At 37.8% G+C, this 17,993-nt stretch overlaps 2 protein-coding genes across 3 annotated transcripts; one reads left to right on the top strand and one right to left on the bottom strand.

Annotated features, from left to right (window-relative positions):
* The first annotated feature begins 859 nt into the window (after positions 1-859).
* On the top strand, positions 860-15,075 carry zc3h6 (zinc finger CCCH-type containing 6). Of its 2 annotated transcripts, none has more exons than XM_055171008.2 (12): positions 860-1,300; positions 5,929-6,145; positions 7,423-7,545; positions 7,635-7,878; positions 8,080-8,213; positions 8,295-8,423; positions 8,534-8,648; positions 11,167-11,276; positions 11,630-11,847; positions 12,068-12,498; positions 12,615-12,779; positions 12,863-15,075. In XM_055171008.2, the coding sequence occupies exons 1-12, from the start codon at positions 1,215-1,217 to the stop codon at positions 14,335-14,337; spliced, it is 3,447 nt and encodes a 1,148-aa protein (XP_055026983.2). In that variant the 5' UTR covers positions 860-1,214; the 3' UTR covers positions 14,338-15,075. The 2 variants fall into 2 exon arrangements, with proteins under 2 accessions (XP_055026983.2, XP_055026982.2); XM_055171007.2 differs by having other exon boundaries at positions 12,612-12,779.
* A 1,438-nt stretch (positions 15,076-16,513) lies between these two features.
* LOC141368826 (vinculin-like) lies at positions 16,514-17,885 on the bottom strand. The gene is made up of 4 exons (XM_073873522.1): positions 17,692-17,885; positions 17,442-17,614; positions 17,136-17,274; positions 16,514-16,818 (listed from the first exon to the last, which is right to left on the bottom strand). Exons 1-4 carry the CDS (start codon positions 17,860-17,862, stop codon positions 16,618-16,620), a joined length of 684 nt encoding a protein of 227 aa, XP_073729623.1. The 5' UTR covers positions 17,863-17,885; the 3' UTR covers positions 16,514-16,617.
* Positions 17,886-17,993: the final 108 nt, after the last annotated feature.

Raw genomic sequence — 17,993 nt, 5'->3', positions numbered from 1 at the left:
ACACTTAAAGTTGTACTTTGTTACAATTAATATACAACTAAAATATATTAAGTACAAAATTAATTGTTCCAAAATAGCACTCTTTAAATAAACTAATCAATAGCACACTTAAGTATACTGGTCATTAGTGTGACTGCAAGTATACTTAAATATATCAAAATTAAATATATTTAGCATACTATTTTTTCACCAGGGCATGGACTTTACAAATTAAAAATTTATTTTACTGATAAAACTTTCTTCTGTGTGTACAGTTGTATATAACTTGCATAATACATTTCTATGCTGAATATAATATAATTTTATATGTATTATATAGTTTTTCAATCATTAATTTATTCAAAATAATCTATTTATTTTTCATGACAAATAGTTGTTTTTGTCCAAGTAATTTACGTTATTCCTTACGTTATTAAAATAGTTATTGACAGCATTTTCATACTGTCTACACATGCATGATGATGTAAATTGCTTGCATAATTCTACTGTTGGGATTTTCAATGTCGCCAATACATAAAATTTAGTGTTTTACATGTAACATTAGTATCACATAATATTATTCATTTTTAATTAATAAACGTTTGTTTATTTTTTACTAAACAAGTACAAGAGGTGTGTATATTGCATAAAAACAGAGCAATAACGCAACACCATTAATAAATAGTGCGTCACGCTAACTTGTACCGTAAGGCTTACATGTAATTGACTGACATCTTCACTAACCAATAGATTAACCGAAAAATACTCCAGCGCTTAGGCGCCAGCGCTTCCACCAATAGAATTGTGAGTCATTGGGTCTCGCCCTCAGATGCAAAAGCAGCGATTGGCCAGATCTAAAAAGTAGGAGGGACCACGTGCTTGTGTGCAAGATCCTCGCAGCCATTTTCACGAAGTGTTACGAGCGCCATGTCTGAGGAAGAACCCGATCATAGCGTCGAAAATAAACACAATATTCTCCGTCTGCAATTTCGCACCAGGGCGTCTGTGAAACCGCTGGGGACATAAGCAGAGCCGGGGTATCAAAGCTGTGTTGAGACAGCGTTTAACATGACAGAGGATATCATGTCTGTTGTTAAGCGTCTCATGTGTTGTTGAGATGCGTAAACCGTGAGTTTTTTTCTCCAGACTGTCAATACATCCAAACCTTCAGCCAACGAGTGACTGATGCATCTCACTCTGGTTGCGGAGAAGGGCCAGTTGTGTTTGCAACCATCATGGCTTTTGTGAGCCTCTTCTCCAGTCCCCCAAGCCCCGTACTTGACAAAAATATGACAGACTCTGAGCTGGCAGGGGAAGAAAGGTCGAGTAAATATGTTCTTATCTGCTTCACTGTGCAGGTTCATGTGTGCGTGAATGTCTTTTCCTTTTCACCTTTATCTTGGCTCTTTTTCCAACGTCAAGGACGTTTGGTTTCGTATTTATTTACGGTTCGCTTGGTCAGGCCTTTCCCCCAGTTCACTAAGTAGTGATTCATATTCAACTATTTGACTGCATGCAGTTTTATTTTAACGGTTTGTTACAGAGAAAAACCTAGTGCCACACTGCTCATCTTCGTCCATTTTTATCGCTACCCACGCGTTTGCACTTTTATTTAATTCTCCATTCGATTTATAAGGACATTTTGTGTTTTCTTAGGTTGTAGCGGGTTTTATTATTACAGTAATGTTAAAAATTAGTTTCAAAGCTGCTGAATATGTAAATAGGCTTGAGGCGTGTTGTGCCCCGCCCACTTAGGTTTCATTGTAAAACTCCGCCCACACGGAATGGAAAACGTGACCGTGAAATCCCAGCTAAAGTTATTTTTTGTGATTTACTTTTTTTCTTGATATGATCAAACATAATGTAAACAGCATTTGGTAAAAAATATAACCTTGATATCTTTTAATGTTGACTGAGTAAGGTCATCTCAAAGATCAATTGAAATCAATGTGAAATCATACTTTGATGTTTCTTCATCTCAAACTACGATCGAGACTTTAGCCTGGATTTTACAGACAGGGTCAAATGGTAGGGATTCATGGCAGGACTGTTGCAGTGTTTGAAGTGGCATTGTAGCCAAATGTTGAGGTTAGCAAAGTGTGTCAATAATGTTTGTATAATGCACTAATTCTTTTGACACCAGTATTAAGCAAGTCAGCACCTAGTTTTCTTGCTGTTCCCATGCATACTTTATTTATTAAGATTTTATGTTGACTTTTAAGCAAAAGACATTCTATTAGACCCCCCATCAGATAATTTCTGTGTGTGATGTCCTGTGACACTGATAACCAAATTGGCTACTCAAGGTTGACAGGTTTATGTCCATAATATCTTGCATAGCATGCGTTATGAATTAGCACAAAAGCTTAGCTGGCCTTGACAACATCAAGATGCACAAAAAAGACAATGGGGATTAAACCATGACAGGTGCAATGCAAAAAATGATTTTCAAGAAAAAAATTCTTGGTGTTTTGTCTTGTTTTCAGTAGAAATATCAAAAAGTACTAAATTAAGATGTTTTTTCTTGATGAGCAAAACGACCCAAGAAAATAAGTCTAGTTTTTAGACCAAAAATATCAAATTTAAGTGATTTTGTGCATAAAACCAGCAAAAAAAACCTGCCAATGGAGTAAGCAAATTTTTCTTGAATTTAGTGTTTAAGAAAAATGTTTTTGCAAGATTTTTGCTTACCCCATTGGCAGATTTTTGTGCTTGTTTTATGCACAAAATCACTTAAATTTGATATTTTTGGTCTAAAAACTAGACTTATTTTCTTTGTCGTTTTGCTCATCAAAAAAAAAAAAGGATCTTAAGACTTAAGACTTGATTTAAGACTTTTTGATATTTTTACTGAAAACAAGACTAAAATACTAAGATTTTTTTTTCTTGAAAATAATTTTTTGCAGTGTGCTTTCAAATTTTACTTTATGGCAATACACTGAGGTCTGATGTAAGCTTTCAGTTCAAATGTTGTGCAGCTTTATAAGAAGAAAACTCTGTTTTTGAATTTTATTTTCACCATTTTAATAATGGTGACTGACATCTCGCATGAGTCTTTGACTTGCATGTAAATATTTATTATGTTTTGTTGAAAATACTGTAATATTTATCGCCAGTCAGCACAAAATTACCGAGATATGAATTTAGGTAAATATCACCCAATCCTAGATTCCATTGGTTTGTATAATGCCCTTCAGATTTTGCATGTTGCATGACCTTTGCTTCTTTTCTATTTTATACCCTTACAATTTAACACTGAAGACCCCATCACCAAATCACCTTATACATTTCCACACCATAATAAATACATCATACTGTGCCATTTAAGCATTGGTTATGTAATAATAGACCATTTTGCAAGATGTAAACACTTTGTTTTATGTTCTCTTAGTTGTATCTCCACGTTTATGTAGTGTTAAAAAACTGAAACATGAAGAGCTTCTGGACCAGTGTTGTTTACATCTTGCAGAATGGTCTATAGGAAAAATGTACCCTTTAAATACGTGTTTTTTGTCCACATATTCAATCCAGACTTGAATTTCAACTTTAAGGGGCGGTTTCCCTGACAGGGCTTATTCTAGTACCACACTGAAATGCATGATTGAGCTGCCGTAATTTAAAGGGGTCATATTATGAGATTTTTTAAGATGTAAAATAAATCTTTGGCGTCCCCAGACTGTGTATGTGAAGTTTTAGCTCAAAATACCCCACAGATAATTAATTATAGCATGTTAAAAATGTACAGTTTTTTGGTGTGTCCTTTAAAATGCAAATGAGCTGATGAAATGCAAACACCGATCACAATGATGGTGGTTTGTTGTAATTGAAACTCAATTGTGCTGTCAAGTATTTTTTCTTTCTCTCTGCACTAAATGGCAGTGCCGTGGTTGGATAATGCAGATAAAGGGGGTAGGGCTGGGTACCGAACGTCGATACTTTTATGGTATCGAATGAAAAACTCTTATACTTTGAGTATCAAATTTTTTTTAATCTTTCGGTGCCAAATTTCGATTCCAAAAGCAGCTTTGTCTGTGAGCCTGTACTTGCGTGTAAGGACCTAAAGCGCCGGCGATTGGCTGTCCACCACCACGTGACAGGGAGGATTTCTGAAAATACTCAGCTCACAGTCACCCAACACAAGTGTAGAAAGGATGCAATATGAGAAGAAAGTCTTTGTGACAGTCTTACCAAGAGAGTTAGCGCAAGTATGGCCGTGTTGTCTCCGTGAAAGACACGTCAAAAAAACGGCGTTTCTCCTAAAGTAACGAGGGGTTTCAATTTAAAGCATGTGCCCAGTCTGTGTCTCTGCTGGTTTTACTCGCGCCTGGTTCTGCATGGCAAGGCTTTGCGCGCGCGTCTCCCACAACAGTCTCGACAAGGTATTTAAACTTGACCCAGGCGCGCAGCTTGTGTCTCTCAATGCTTATGAAATACTTGCGCCTGTCTCTCCGCATCGCAAAGCCTTTATGCCCTCATCTCCCAAAATGGATGATGCGTTTAAACCTATTTTTACAGTCTATGGTTTAAACTTGACACACACGCGCAGCCCAAAGCCTGGCTCGTTATTTAAAACAAACTAAAATTCAATTTAACTGGTTTGCTAATTTTACTTGAATGAAATAACATTGAACGCATTTTCTACTCATTTTTAAAATCCCAAATGTATTTAATATTTTGATAATTATGAAGTTGAGTATTTTTTTACAAAAAACAAACATGCATACAAATCTTCCCAGTAAAACTCAGTCACCCATTTAAATATTTTAACTTTTTGTCAAAGTTGCAGCTATGATGAACCCACAAATACTGTTAGTCCCAGCTAAATACCATTTTACATTTCACAAAATAAAGCAGTGTAAATTATTTTCTTAATTTCTTTATTTTTGTTTCCTTATTTTCATAAAAAGAACTGATAAGTGTGTCTGCTGGCGCACTCCTATCCAAAAAGCAGAACCAATTTTATTAATAATGTTACCCTGAGTGAGAAGTGTTACCAGAATTAGTTTTAATTAAGGTGAAAAATAAAAGTTGTGTGTTTAATGTATTTTTGTTAATGTTTAAATGGATTTTAAAACATATGGTACTGAAAAAAGTATCGCTAGGAACCGGTATCAAAATTGACACCGGATCGAAAGATTTTAAACAATACCCAGCCCTAAAAGGGGGCGGTATTATTGTAATTCGCCTTGCTACCTACCTCACAAAACAGGCAAAACCTGAACAACCTTATTTTTCACATGCTTGCAGAAAATGGCTTACCCAAACTAATTTACTTGGTTGATATGTATCACATTTTTTGGGTTGATTGAAGCACTGGGGACCCAATTATAGCACTTAAACATGGGAAAAGTCTGATTTCACGCTGTGACCCCTTTAAAAACACCTCACACTGACATATCTTAACATATATTAATGCCTTTGTGTCTCAAGATGCACACCAATATTGTTTTTTGTAAGGGATGTTTGTAAAAACTACTTAAATGTCCTAATATAACTAAGGCCTACATATTGTCCAGGATTAATTTATTATCTGCCCCTTAAAAGTTTGGACCTGACAAAACATAAACAGTCTAGTAAGAGTTGTTTGTTCAGTTATTAAAGATTTAAAGGAAATATCCACGAGTATGTTACCCCAAAATAGTATTTTTTTCTTTATTAGTTATTTAATTTCTGCATGACTTCATAATGAACAAAATGTCTTGTATCTATAGGCCGTAGTTATTTATTTCTCTCCTTCATTTCAAATCTGTGTGAATGTCTTTATGTTGAAGTAAATAATAACTGTGTGTTTTGGGGTAATGCACCCAAAATGAGAGGTGAAGTTTTCGTATGGAACGTTTTAAGAGCACTGTTCTTGACTGAATAATCTTTTATCTTGCATTCTGGTTAAATTGTTGTGTGGCTTTGTTAAAACATTTATGAAATGCTCAAAGTTTTTTTTTCCTAAAGGGAGGATGGAGAATTGGAGGACGGAGAAATAGATGATGAAGGAATAAGCATAGAAGAGGTGAAAGAAATCAAAGAAGAGCCAGAAGAGGGTGATAAGGAAAAAGAGAAAGGAAAAGAAAGAGAAAAGGATGACAAAACTCATCGTCACTCCCGAAAGAGACACAGAAAAATTAAAGATAAGCGAAGATCAAAGAGAAGGCGGCGAGACCGACAAAAGGTAAAAACGTTTTTGATTTATTGTTTTAATATAATAATATAACACACACCTTTTCAAACATTTAATCTATACGGTCGGTCGGCATGTGCTGTGTTTGGTCTGCTAGAATCCCTCCCTTACGTCAAAAAAATCTGTGTTGCATTTCCTTATATGCATTTTATACTTGCACGCCAACGCGAATGGCGACGCAGAAGTATAAATGAAAACTGACCTGTAGCCTACGGTGTAGAGCAGGGGTTTTCAAACTGTGCTTCGCACATTGGCATAAGATGGGTCTCACAAAGTCGCTTGTCTACAATAATTTTGATAAGTTACTTTGATACTGGAATTAAACTTACATGTAATTTATAAAATTACAACAAAAGTTAAAAACTAAAGTAGGGCTGCAGCAATGATTAATCAGGCGATAATTTTTTTGATTAATCGGATAAAAACCTAAATATTTACTCTAAAAAATAGCTAAAAAAGGCACTAAATTAGGGTATTCACATGTAGAAGCTTACTTTTAAAATTGTTAAAAGCCACACACTACTAGAGTTTTACTAATATAATCTTTTTTATTGTGATATTTTAAGCCTTAAATAAAAGCGTTTGTGCAGGTTTTAAATAGTAAAACATCTTAAATATGTAAAAATATTAATAAACAAAACATAATAAGTCTACAGGGAACACATTTAAACTAATACAAAATCACTTATATTAAAGGACAAGATAAAACCTTTATCAACCAGCGTTCTTTTGTGCTTTTGCTTCTGTCATTGTCCTTCAGGGTTGCCAGATCCGCGTAACTAAACCGGCCCAATGGCCATTCAAAATGAATCCAAAAGCATCCCAATGATTATTCAGAAGCCAAATACCAACAACTAATGAACCAAATCCTTCCATCTCTAACCAGCAGAAAAACATCAACCTGCAGAAACAGTTTAAAAGTAGCCCATTTCAGAACTCCGCCGAAAGGCCGCAGATATGATAACGCAGATCCGCTATTTGCACGGTAAGAAGAAGCAGTGCCTGATTAACATGCAGCTCGCGTTGTATGAAGAAAAAGTGCCTGTCTTTGAGCGCGTAGATCGCGTTGTATGCTTGATTTTAAGCTTGCGCTGTATGAAAAAACAGCACCTGACTTTAATTACAAGCACACAGCTGGCTTATTACTGGTCGCAAAATTAATAGTTAGGGAACCTCTGGTTGCTTTTCTCTAAAAATGTTTTATTGCCTAAAAAAGCTTGTTCAAGGTAAAACACCCCTTTAAAACCATTCTCTTGTTTCCGTTTCAGCATCACTCTTCATCCAGCGGCTCCAGCTCGGATAGCTACGACTCAGAACACGAGCGTCAAGACCGACCTAAGAGCAAGAAGAACAAACCGACGTACCGCGATCATGATGGGGAGCATGTGCAGGTAAGTAAGAGCTCAGCTACTAGATTTTAAATTCTGTTATCTTCAGCATCATGTCATTCTACTCGATTTACTTCCACCCACGTCTCTAGCGAGAAAGCGAGCTTGGAAAACCACCAAGGTCGACGCAGCACAAGAACAACGATACTGAGAAATACAGTGACTACAGTGAAGAAAAATACGACTACGATGAAGAGGACAATGATTTTTCAGGACAGCTGTCTAAATATAAACATGCCAAGGAGTCGTCTGGTCATGGCAAAGCGGGGCCACCTAAAGACCAGGCCAAGCGACCAAACATGAAGGGACAACAAAGACAGCAACAACAACAGCAGTGTATGTTTGTATATTTCTATTTGACAGATATAGTTTCATAGATCATGTACACACTGTCCAGTTCAGTTCTGTACAAATTATGTAAATTTGATTGACATTTTTCTGCATTTTGTACCATGACATACAAAATCTTGTCATACAACATACAAAATCTTTGACTATGTTAAAATGTTTATGCGATGTCCTCTTTTCTCTTTGTAGTTGGAGGTCAGCGTGGAAGAGGACGTGGAGCCATGGGCCGGGGACGCGGTATGCCCAACAAAAACAAAAAACAGAAGGGAAAGAATTGGGGCCGTGGACGTGGTCGAGGAGGAGAGCAGGGCGGAGGAGACGGCGTGAGAATTCTCATCTTTTAACAGTGCATCAACTGGAAAATCTGCAAATCTGTAATGTTTTGACTTTTATGTAACTTACAGGAGTCCAAAGGTCAGCCCAGTTTTCAGAAGAAGCGTCCGATTATGAGCCAGGAATTCATTAATCAACACACGGTTGAACACAACGGGAGGCACATTTGTAAATATTTCATTGAGGGTAGATGCATCAAGGTACATTCATTTTTGTGTTTATAAAATATGCAAACTCATGTTTGGTGATTATTATGTTACTTTAATGTTCTTGCATGTGCTTAAACAATCTTTTTCTCAATGTTTTACAGGGGGACCAGTGCAAGTTTGACCATGAAAATGTTGTACCAGAGAAAAAGAAAGAACTGTGCAAGTTTTATGTCCAGGGATACTGTACCAAAGGAGACAACTGTATATACATGCACAATATCCTTTGAAAAGCTGTCTTCACAGACATAACATTTATGCATTTGGTAGATGGTTTTATCGAAAGTGACTTAAAGTACATTTGCGACCCTAGACCAGTGATTCCCAACCTTTTTAGCCCTAAGAACCCCCACAGCCCTATCAGTAATGCTCAAGTACCCCTTCATTGAAACTAAACCAAGGTTATGTTTTAAAGACAAATAATTAGCAATATTAATTAACTAATTAATTTTAAACATTAAAGTAAAAATCACTGACTGATGAAGCATGTTTATTTCAACAAACCACCATCATCAGTGTTTGCATTTAATCAGCTCATTTGCATTTTAAAAGACACACCCAAAACGGCACATTCTTCCTCAGGCCTACAAAATGTCAATTTTGACATGCTATAATTCATTATCTGTAGGGTGTTTTGAGATAAAACTTCACATACGGACTCTGGGAACGCCAAAGACTTATTTTACAAATTTAAAAAAAATCATCATATGACCCCTTTAAGGGCCAGATTTACTAACAGCTGCGCAAACCATCATTTTGCCATTAAAAAACGACTGATCTTACACGCAGTAGATATTTCGCTCTGAAAGGGTGTTATTTTTGCGACCTTATTGCATATGCATTTGTAGAAGTTTTCCTTTTAGAAGCAACAGTTGGAGAGTATTACATTTTGCCAGAGGAACATACTTTTTTAAAAATATAAAAATATATAGTTTTCCAAACCTACTATGTTTAATTTGCTGAAGAAAAGAGGAGGAGAAGTCACGAGGAGAAGTCAAATCAGGTTTTTCAAAACTTTTATAACCCTTCATCTTGCGTCCTCCGGGTGCCTTTACTTAGCTGGAATTTCACACTCCGCAGTTCGCATTTTCATTGGGATGTCCTGCCGAGGTTTCTGTACTAATTTGCGCTGCTCTTAGTAGATTGCAATGGTCATTATGGAAATGTGCTTATGTCATTGTGCCTGTGTATTTTATTTGCGCCTTTGTAGTAAATCACATGCAAATCGTTCTTGAGTTGGACATTGCTATTGCGTTTTGGAGCATGCAACGCATTTACTCACGACGGCTAATAATATTAATAAGATTAAAATTACATTTAGGTCTAAGTTGTCCTTTTTACAATGCTTTCCTCACAAAAATCAATCTTATATCAATGACTGGACAAACGAAAGACATTTTTATTAAAAGTAAATGAGATCAAAGCATAATCTAATTCTTCTCGCGTACCCCCTGGAAACTCTTCACGTACCCCCTGGGGTACGCGTACCCCCGGTTGGGAATCACTGCCCTAGACCACAAAACCAGTCATAAGGGTACATTTGTTTAATTGAGATTTATATATCAGTTGAAAGCTGAATACATAAGCTTTCTATTGATGTATGGTTTGTTAGGATACAACAATATTTGTCTGAGATAATAAAATGATTTCAAAATCTGAAATCTGATGGTGCAAAAAATCGTCTTTAGAGTTGGAAATAAAAGTCCTTAGCACTGCATCAACTCACAAAAATTAACATTTTGATATATTTATGGTAGAAAATTTACTAAATGGGTCAGTGACAAAAACGGTTTGTCAAGATGAGAAATTGAAAAATCTTTTTTAAAAACTTGTTTTAAAAGCATGCATCAGGTATATTTTAATGCACATAGTGTATTTATCTTAATTTTATGCAATAAGAATTACATTTGCACCATTTTATGAAAGTTAAGACTGAATGGACCTAAAAATCTCAAATGGTGTAACCGCCAAAGAAGTAGAAATATTTAATATTTTATCCAACTTGATGGCATGTAATCATAATCAAAAACAACAAAAAAACATTTAAAATATAATTTTATTAGTTATTTCTAAATGTAAATTTTTATGGGTTTTTGTAATATTTGTCCTGACATATGCGGAAAACAGCTGATTTCTAAATAATCTTTGACAAATTATGTAAAAATGTATGTAAAAAAATCATATTACACTAAACTAGATGATTATATTTTATTCCACATTTTTTATGAATATATTTATATTTTCATTAAAAAAATAGTAGTTACACCAATTGACACAGACCGGTTACACCACATTTTTGCAGTTATCCCCCACATATTATTTCAAAATTAAATTTTGACTTGGTCCTCAAAAAAGAGAATGTATGCAAGTAATCTGCAAATTTATTTTTAAATTTTAACCCTTTTACATTTAATTGTCATTGACCCAAATATCTTCATTGAACATGATCTTTAAATAATACCCTAATGATTTTTGGCATAAAAGAAAAATCGATAGTTTTACCCATACAATTTATTTTTGACTATTGCAACAAATATACCCATGCTATTTAAGACTGGTTTTGTGGTCCAGGGTCACATTTATTGAATATAATAATTAATATACGTTCGACACTTGATCATTGTGTTTTTTTGTAATGCTGACATAATGCTCTAGGCGATGAACAGTGAGATACAGAAGTACAGTTCATTTATTCAAGGTTTTGTGTCTACGTTTTGGACCTTGACCCAGATTGTATGTGAGTATCCCTGCAAGTTTTTTCATACTGGAGTAAAGTGCTACCAAGGAGACAACTGCAAGTTTTCTCACGAGCCTTTAACTGATGTTACTAAGGAACTTTTAGACAAGGTAAAAACTGACCTAACATTCACCGTGCATACAGATAACTGTAACCTACACTAAGGGTTTTCAAACTTTTTATTAGCAGGCACCCCCACATAAGATAAACCTTTAGCGAGAGACCATTTTCTTAAAAAAAATATATATATATATTCGCTTGTTTACAATGTTTGCGTAATGCTTTTTAAAATAAGCGGGGAAAAAAAAAGACATTGGCAACATGCATGTGCTGTACTTTAGTCGTGAACATGCTTTAAACAACCATGGAGGAGAAGAAATTGTTAAATAAAATTTTTTGTTTTGTTAAATAAAACAAATAATTTATGATTTGAAAGCATAATTTTGTCACATGCATGTTTTAGATCCTCAACACAGATGAGGAGAATGTAAATGAGGATGAGCTTGAGTTGGAAGATCTGAGGAAACACGGAATTGCCCCACTACCTAAACCACCTCCAGGTGTAGGACTTTTACCCACTCCTGGGCCTGGAAGCCCCCCAGATGGAGGCAAGAAGATCCCCTCTCTGTTTGAGATCAAAGTTCAACCTACTGTGGACCTGGCACAGAAGATTGCTCTAAGGTACTATTGGTGATTATAGGAATAATTCACCCAAACATAAAAATTGACTCACCCTAATGGGATAGTAAAGTGTCTATTGAATGCACATTTCACTTCGATTTCTAGTGAGAACTAGTAGGTCATCTGGGTACTTTTCACCTACTGTATTTCGAATATTTTGAATTTAGACATCCTAATTTTGATTTTTTTTTTTAAAGCTGTATATTTTGTTTCATTTCAGGCCTAATTTCTACAACAGTACATCACCCCCTGCTGGGCAATTTCAGGGAAGCGGTGGTCCTGTGCCATTCACTGGTGTACCTGAGGATATGCAGTCTTGCAATATGATGTCATCTCCCCCAAATCCTTCCCTACCACCTCCTCCAGGTCCCATAGGAAGTCCTCCACTAATGTTCACAGGCCCACTGAGTCCCAGCGGCCAACCACCACCTCATGGCTTTTGTCAGAGCCCACCTATGCCAGGACACCAAGGGCAGCCCCCTTCATTCCATGGCAACATGCAGCACATGAACCATCCCCCCATGAACCAACAGGGGGCGCCGTTTCAACCTGTGCCTGACACGCAGATGAATATGCCTTTCCAAAACATAGGCCAGATGCCCTCAGAGTTCTTCAAGAATTTGTTCAGCAGTCAATCTCTGGCTCAAGGAGGTAAGATGGAGATTTCATTTAACTTTCAAATTTGTTTTTTTTTAGTTGATATTTATAAAATAAGAATGTAGTGCTTCATTTTTCTCTATGCTACCTAAATTTTTTCTGTGCAGTAGATGATGGACCCATGAAAGACTCTCAAATGGAGTGTAACATTGAGTCTAGTGGGATGCAAGACTTCTTGCCAGCTGTCCAGAAAGCTTTGCTTTTACACCTGAACCAAAACAAACAAGACTCAGACTGTCGCAGGGAAGGCTGTGCACCTCTCAGCACAGAAAAAGGTTTGAAAAAAGACGAGTATTTCTAATTAAAGACTATCATTCTGTTTAAATGTATACATTTATTTTTGGATCCTGTTTTATAGATGAAACTCCTAACTGGTACTCCAGTGATGAGGAAGAGGGTGGCAGCGTAACAGCCATTCTGAATACTCTAAAGAAGCAGAATGAAATGTTGAAGCAGCAGCACAGTGTACCACCAGCTGGCTCTGTGGACCCCAGACTGCAAAAGGAACGAGCTCTGCCAAACGATCCTCGGGTGAAAGCTGACCCACGTCAGCGCCCCCCGGACCCAAGAAAGGACATCGGAGACAGTGTCGGGGACCCCAGGCTTGTCAGAGACCCACGTAAAATTAAACCTCTGGACCCAAGCATCTCTCATCGCCACCCAAACCCCTCCCACAAGCCTCCGACCGGAGAAGAGGATGATGAAGGTGAGCGAGAGCTGAGGGACAGAGCAGCCTTTATCCCGCTGGAACCGAGTCCTGGGGCCATGCTCCGAGATCCCAGGTGCCAGATCAAGCAGTTCAGTCACATCCGGGTAGATATCCTCCTTCAGCGTCCTGCCTTTTCTCAGACTGTGGTGTGGGCCCCCGAGGATCTCATCCCTTTGTTGGTCCCCAAACAAGAGCCGTCTATAAACCTGCCTCTTCCACCTTTAATTGCTGATGCTCAACTGAACCGTAGCCTTTCCTCCCCACCAGACCACCCTCCCTCTGCGACTTTGAGCCCGCCTGATCTTCGTCTGGCAGCTGCCCGCCTCAAGGAAGGAATTGGACGATTCGGTAGCCCTCCTGGTAGGACTGTAGATTCTCGGCACCACCCTGACAAACCCATTGATCCTCGGACTTCCAAGACACTTGATCCCAGAGTTAGCCGATCTGGCAGTCTCGACTCCAAGCTGTCTGGTATGAAGGAGACATCCTCTGGTAGTGGGTCCGGTGACCCACGTTTACATCGTGGTAGTGGAAGCACAAACCAACACAGCGCTGCATCATCCAAGCATGAATCCGAAAAGTTGCCCCCGTATGCACCCCGTCTGGCATCTTCCATGGGCGCAGGTCTTGAAAGCCCCACCACGCTGTTAGGGGGCATAAGTTTATACGATCCACGCAATCACTCTTTACTCTCCCCAAAACCTGAAAGTGAAGATCTACCTAAAAAGTCAAGTATACTAAAGTCATCTTTAAAGCTCCCGAGTTCTCCGCCTCATGGTTCACCATCACGGGCAACAGGAGTAGAGAGGGAAGACAAAAGTCCAGTTGAAGACTCAAACGGCACCACTAGTGTCTGTTCATTCAATCCTCCAGTGCCTACGATGATGCCAGCATCACCTTGCTCACCAGTCCGGGCTGCAGCTCCCGCTGTGCACAACTTGCCCATTCAGGCGCTAGCGGGACTGATAAGACCCGCTTACGTGGATCCACGGCAAAATAGACCGGCTGGCTCCGCGGGTGCGACTCCACAGGAGGACGAGGAGGACAAAGATGAAAAGAAGGACAGGCCCCTGAGGGACGTTTTTAAAACCTTTGACCCTACAGCATCACCGTTTTGTCAGTAAACACGAATACTAAATCTGACTCACACATTTACTGTAGTCTGTACTTCTGTACTTTGTATTCATTTTGCATGTATATGATGCTTTTTTATTTATTTAAATTTGTCTGTAAATATTTTCTCAATGGTTACATCATTCTAAACAAGATCTATCTTTCTTTTGCCCCCTAAATCTGTAGAATGGGTAATTGATCATGCAATTGTGTTGCCATGAAGGACTGTAATTGACTTGTAATGCAAATCAAAAATATTTTTAAAAAATGTGTAACTTACATGCAAAGACTTCAGTAACCAGAGTCTCTTTAATGTAACACCATCAGTTGTTTTTTGTAAATTCCAACGAACGGAAAAGTATTTATCCCGTAATAACATTCAGCCCTATATAGAAGTGCTGTATATATCAGGATTCTTATATCACTTTTATTTCAAGCATCTCTTTTATCGTTACTGCATTGTGATTTATGGTTATAAAGGTGAGGTTTGCGGTTGTATACTGAGGATCTCTGTGTTGTAAATATTTTTTGTTTTAATGCTCGAGGCATTTTTCCTATTTTTTTATTGTGTTTTTTTTTGTGTGTGCAAATGTTTTGTTCTGTTTATATTGTTTTTCCACAACAAATGAATTGCTTTTGGTTCTTTTACTATTCTGGCCGAAACGGGAATTGAAAGACAATAGATATAAACTTTCATTTTTTTAATTCAGTGTCTAAAATAAAATAAACTAAAATGAGAAATTAAGTGATTATCTTGCTAGTGTTTTACATTGATGACACCTTTTATATGTTCCTGTATAGACGGTTTCAGCAGTAACAACATAAACAATCGGCTTTCGTGATCAACACGTAACTTCCGGGAAAACTCCGCTAAGAATAAATAACAACAAAGTTCTTAAAACGTAGTTTATATAACAAGCAAAAAAACAACACATAGATTACCTAGGAAACCAAAACATTTGTTATATTCGACTAGATTACCTAGGAAACCAAAACACTTGTTATATTCGGCGAGGCATTTGTTCAAGAGATCAGTTTAGCAACTAGTCAGACCATTAAAAAAACGAAACTGGAAGTAAAGGTCGTATCCAGATGTGTATTGCGTCAGCTCAGTGTTAGAGCATTGCACAATTCTTGGGTTTGAACCCAGGGAACACACATACTGATAAAAATTGATACCTTGTAATGCACTGTAACTTCGGTCACATGTTTGTTTCCCAAAAGCATTGTTAGCTAACTTTGTTTGTTGTTAGCATTAAACTATTGGTAACAAAAAAATTGCAACCGTAGTTGCGTTTGGAAACGCACCCTCGCTACCAACTAAACAGATCTCCGAAACAAAGACCTTGTGGAAAATAAAATGTTTTGGTTTCAACAAGGTGAGACGGTGAGCATGGATCACTGCTGTGCGGATTTGCTCAACCGGATTTTGCCAAGTGAGCGACGTCCTCAGAGCAACATATCGTGTTGACCCAAGGACAACACCTTTCTAAATAAAACCTAAACCCACAACAAACCCCAACTATAAGTGAACCCTAAAATCAGAGGGAAAAATATTTTTTACTTTATAAGTAAAAAACACTGGTCTAGAAACGGCCTGGTTCTAAAATTATTTCTGAAATCTGAATCATTGATTAAAATGTTGTCATAGGGTCAACACAATGTTGCCCCAAGGACACCAACCACCCGGCAAAATCAGGAGAGTCATGTGGATTCGACAGCCAGACAATAATTTAAGTATCTGAAGCTGACTCTGTATACCTGTAAAATGATTTTAGTAATGTTAGCTCATTGTAATGGTGATCCGATTTACTGTAGTTGTAATTGAACTAAGGTAAAGTTATATTTTTTGGCCAGTTTTTGCCTTTATTGAACAGTGAGGTAAGGAGAGGACAGGAAAGTACAGGGAGGAGAGAGGGGTACAGGATCGGCAAATGACCACGAGCCAGGAATCGAACTCAAGTCGTTGAAAATGCGAAAGCACCACATGTCGGAGCACAGCCCACTACACCATCGGCTCTGACTAACTAAGGTAATTTACTGGTTATTTATTTTGCTTGTTATTAAAAATAATCTACTCTGAATGGTTGTTATTAATTATTTGCTAAGTCCACCGGAACTGAAGTTCATTCCACAAAAGGCGTTTGTTTATGTTGTTGCTCCTTTAACAGACTCGTACAGATAGTATATGTTTTACAATTAACTTTACCTGGAAGGGTAACAAAGTTCGTTTTGTTATACCTACAAAATAAATATAAAAGCAACAAGCAATTTAGGACCCTTGTAAGTCATTATTTGTATTTGTCCAACACATTGATGGATGGAGCAAGGCTGGGCACAGTAGAATTTTGGGAGATCCTCCGCAGACCCAAGTCATCAGTTTCAGGGTTGAGCTGCTCCTGAGCTCGGTGGATGAGAAGAGACTGCTTCCACTGAAAACAAAAAGCCGCTGCCTTCGCTGCTTCAGAGTTTGGTTCTGGTTGTTTCAAACCCTGTAAAAATCAGGATAAGACAATCAAAATTCATACAAGAGCATATATGTACTATTAACTGTAATAGTAATAGCTTTGAATTTTTTAAAGTAGAAAGCTTTTTAAAGGTTTTTTAGGTCCTTGGTGTTTTTATAGTTTCCTACAGTCCCACATCGTGGACTAGATTTGAAGCATCAGACTTTGCTTAGATACCATCCCTCGTGTCACTGGAAGTCGGCTAACTTCCACAGAAATGAACGAGATTGCTGCACCGTTGGTTGTTGATGGCAGTATCATTTCCCCAGGACAGGAATGACAGGTTCTTATATTCCTCTTACCCTGATACAAGCAGCCTCTGCAGCTCGTACACCCTGGATGACTGTCTGTAGTAGATTCTGTGCGTTCTTCACCAGGATCTCATCCGATGACTTGCACCCGGGGGTCACTGCATTAACACTGGAGAGACACCATGCACCCCTTGGGTCACATGAGATTTTTGCATGTTTAATAGTTGTACTGTCATTAAACATGTGTCAGAAATGTAAGGAGGAAAGAAACTTGGGTACAGTACAGTAAGAAAGTCCACCAACTATCAGAACTGCTATGAGCCGGAATAACTGTTAAGTCTTAAAAATGCCTCTCACCTTGAGATGATGGTCAGCTGGTTGGAAATAGTAAGAATCTGCTCTGCTATGACACAGAGCTCCTCGGTGCAATGTTTGTCCAAGCAGTGGTCTGCTATGACACGCACAAACTGTGTGATAGCCTGGCCACTTGACACAAGATCTTTTGCAGACGTCACAAAAGCATCTTTGGTCTACGGGGAAACATAAAATAACACTTGGGATCATTGGTTTTGAACTGAACAGAAACTTTGCTTATTGTGTTGGTTACCTGAATGGGTCCTTTACGCTTTAGATACTGAGCCATGTTATAGAGTTTATCTGCCATTTCCTTCGTCACTTTGACAATCTGGTTACCCTTGTCATCCCACTTCTCCGTCTCCCGTTTCAGAAAGAGGGACGTGTAAGAGAGAGTAGGATCCACTGAGGTATACACAGTCATTCTTGTGCTCCTTAATAATTTCACTTCCTAAGGGAAAATAAGTAAATAACATTTCCTACATACAAAGCAGGACTGTAACCACAGAAGACATTGAGGGGGACATGTCCCCCCCAAATTCAGAAATGGCCAAA

This window comes from Misgurnus anguillicaudatus, chromosome 11 (assembly GCF_027580225.2).
Source record: "Misgurnus anguillicaudatus chromosome 11, ASM2758022v2, whole genome shotgun sequence".
Classification (NCBI taxonomy): domain Eukaryota; kingdom Metazoa; phylum Chordata; class Actinopteri; order Cypriniformes; family Cobitidae; genus Misgurnus; species Misgurnus anguillicaudatus.
Note: the sequence above shows the minus strand (reverse complement) of the source record. Positions and strands in the feature narration are given on the sequence as shown.

Coding starts and splice junctions, on each gene's coding strand:
- zc3h6 (XM_055171007.2), top strand. CDS start 1,215: ATGGCTTTTGTGAGCCTCTTCTCCAGTCCCCCAAGCCCCGTACTTGAC. Junction 7,879..8,079: donor ACAGCAACAACAACAGCAGT/GTATGTTTGTAT, acceptor TTCTCTTTGTAG/TTGGAGGTCAGCGTGGAAGA. Junction 8,214..8,294: donor AGCAGGGCGGAGGAGACGGC/GTGAGAATTCTC, acceptor TGTAACTTACAG/GAGTCCAAAGGTCAGCCCAG.
- LOC141368826 (XM_073873522.1), bottom strand. CDS start 17,862: ATGACTGTGTATACCTCAGTGGATCCTACTCTCTCTTACACGTCCCTC. Junction 17,275..17,441: donor CAGCTGACCATCATCTCAAG/GTGAGAGGCATT, acceptor ATGTGACCCAAG/GGGTGCATGGTGTCTCTCCA. Junction 16,819..17,135: donor CAGAGGCTGCTTGTATCAGG/GTAAGAGGAATA, acceptor TGATTTTTACAG/GGTTTGAAACAACCAGAACC.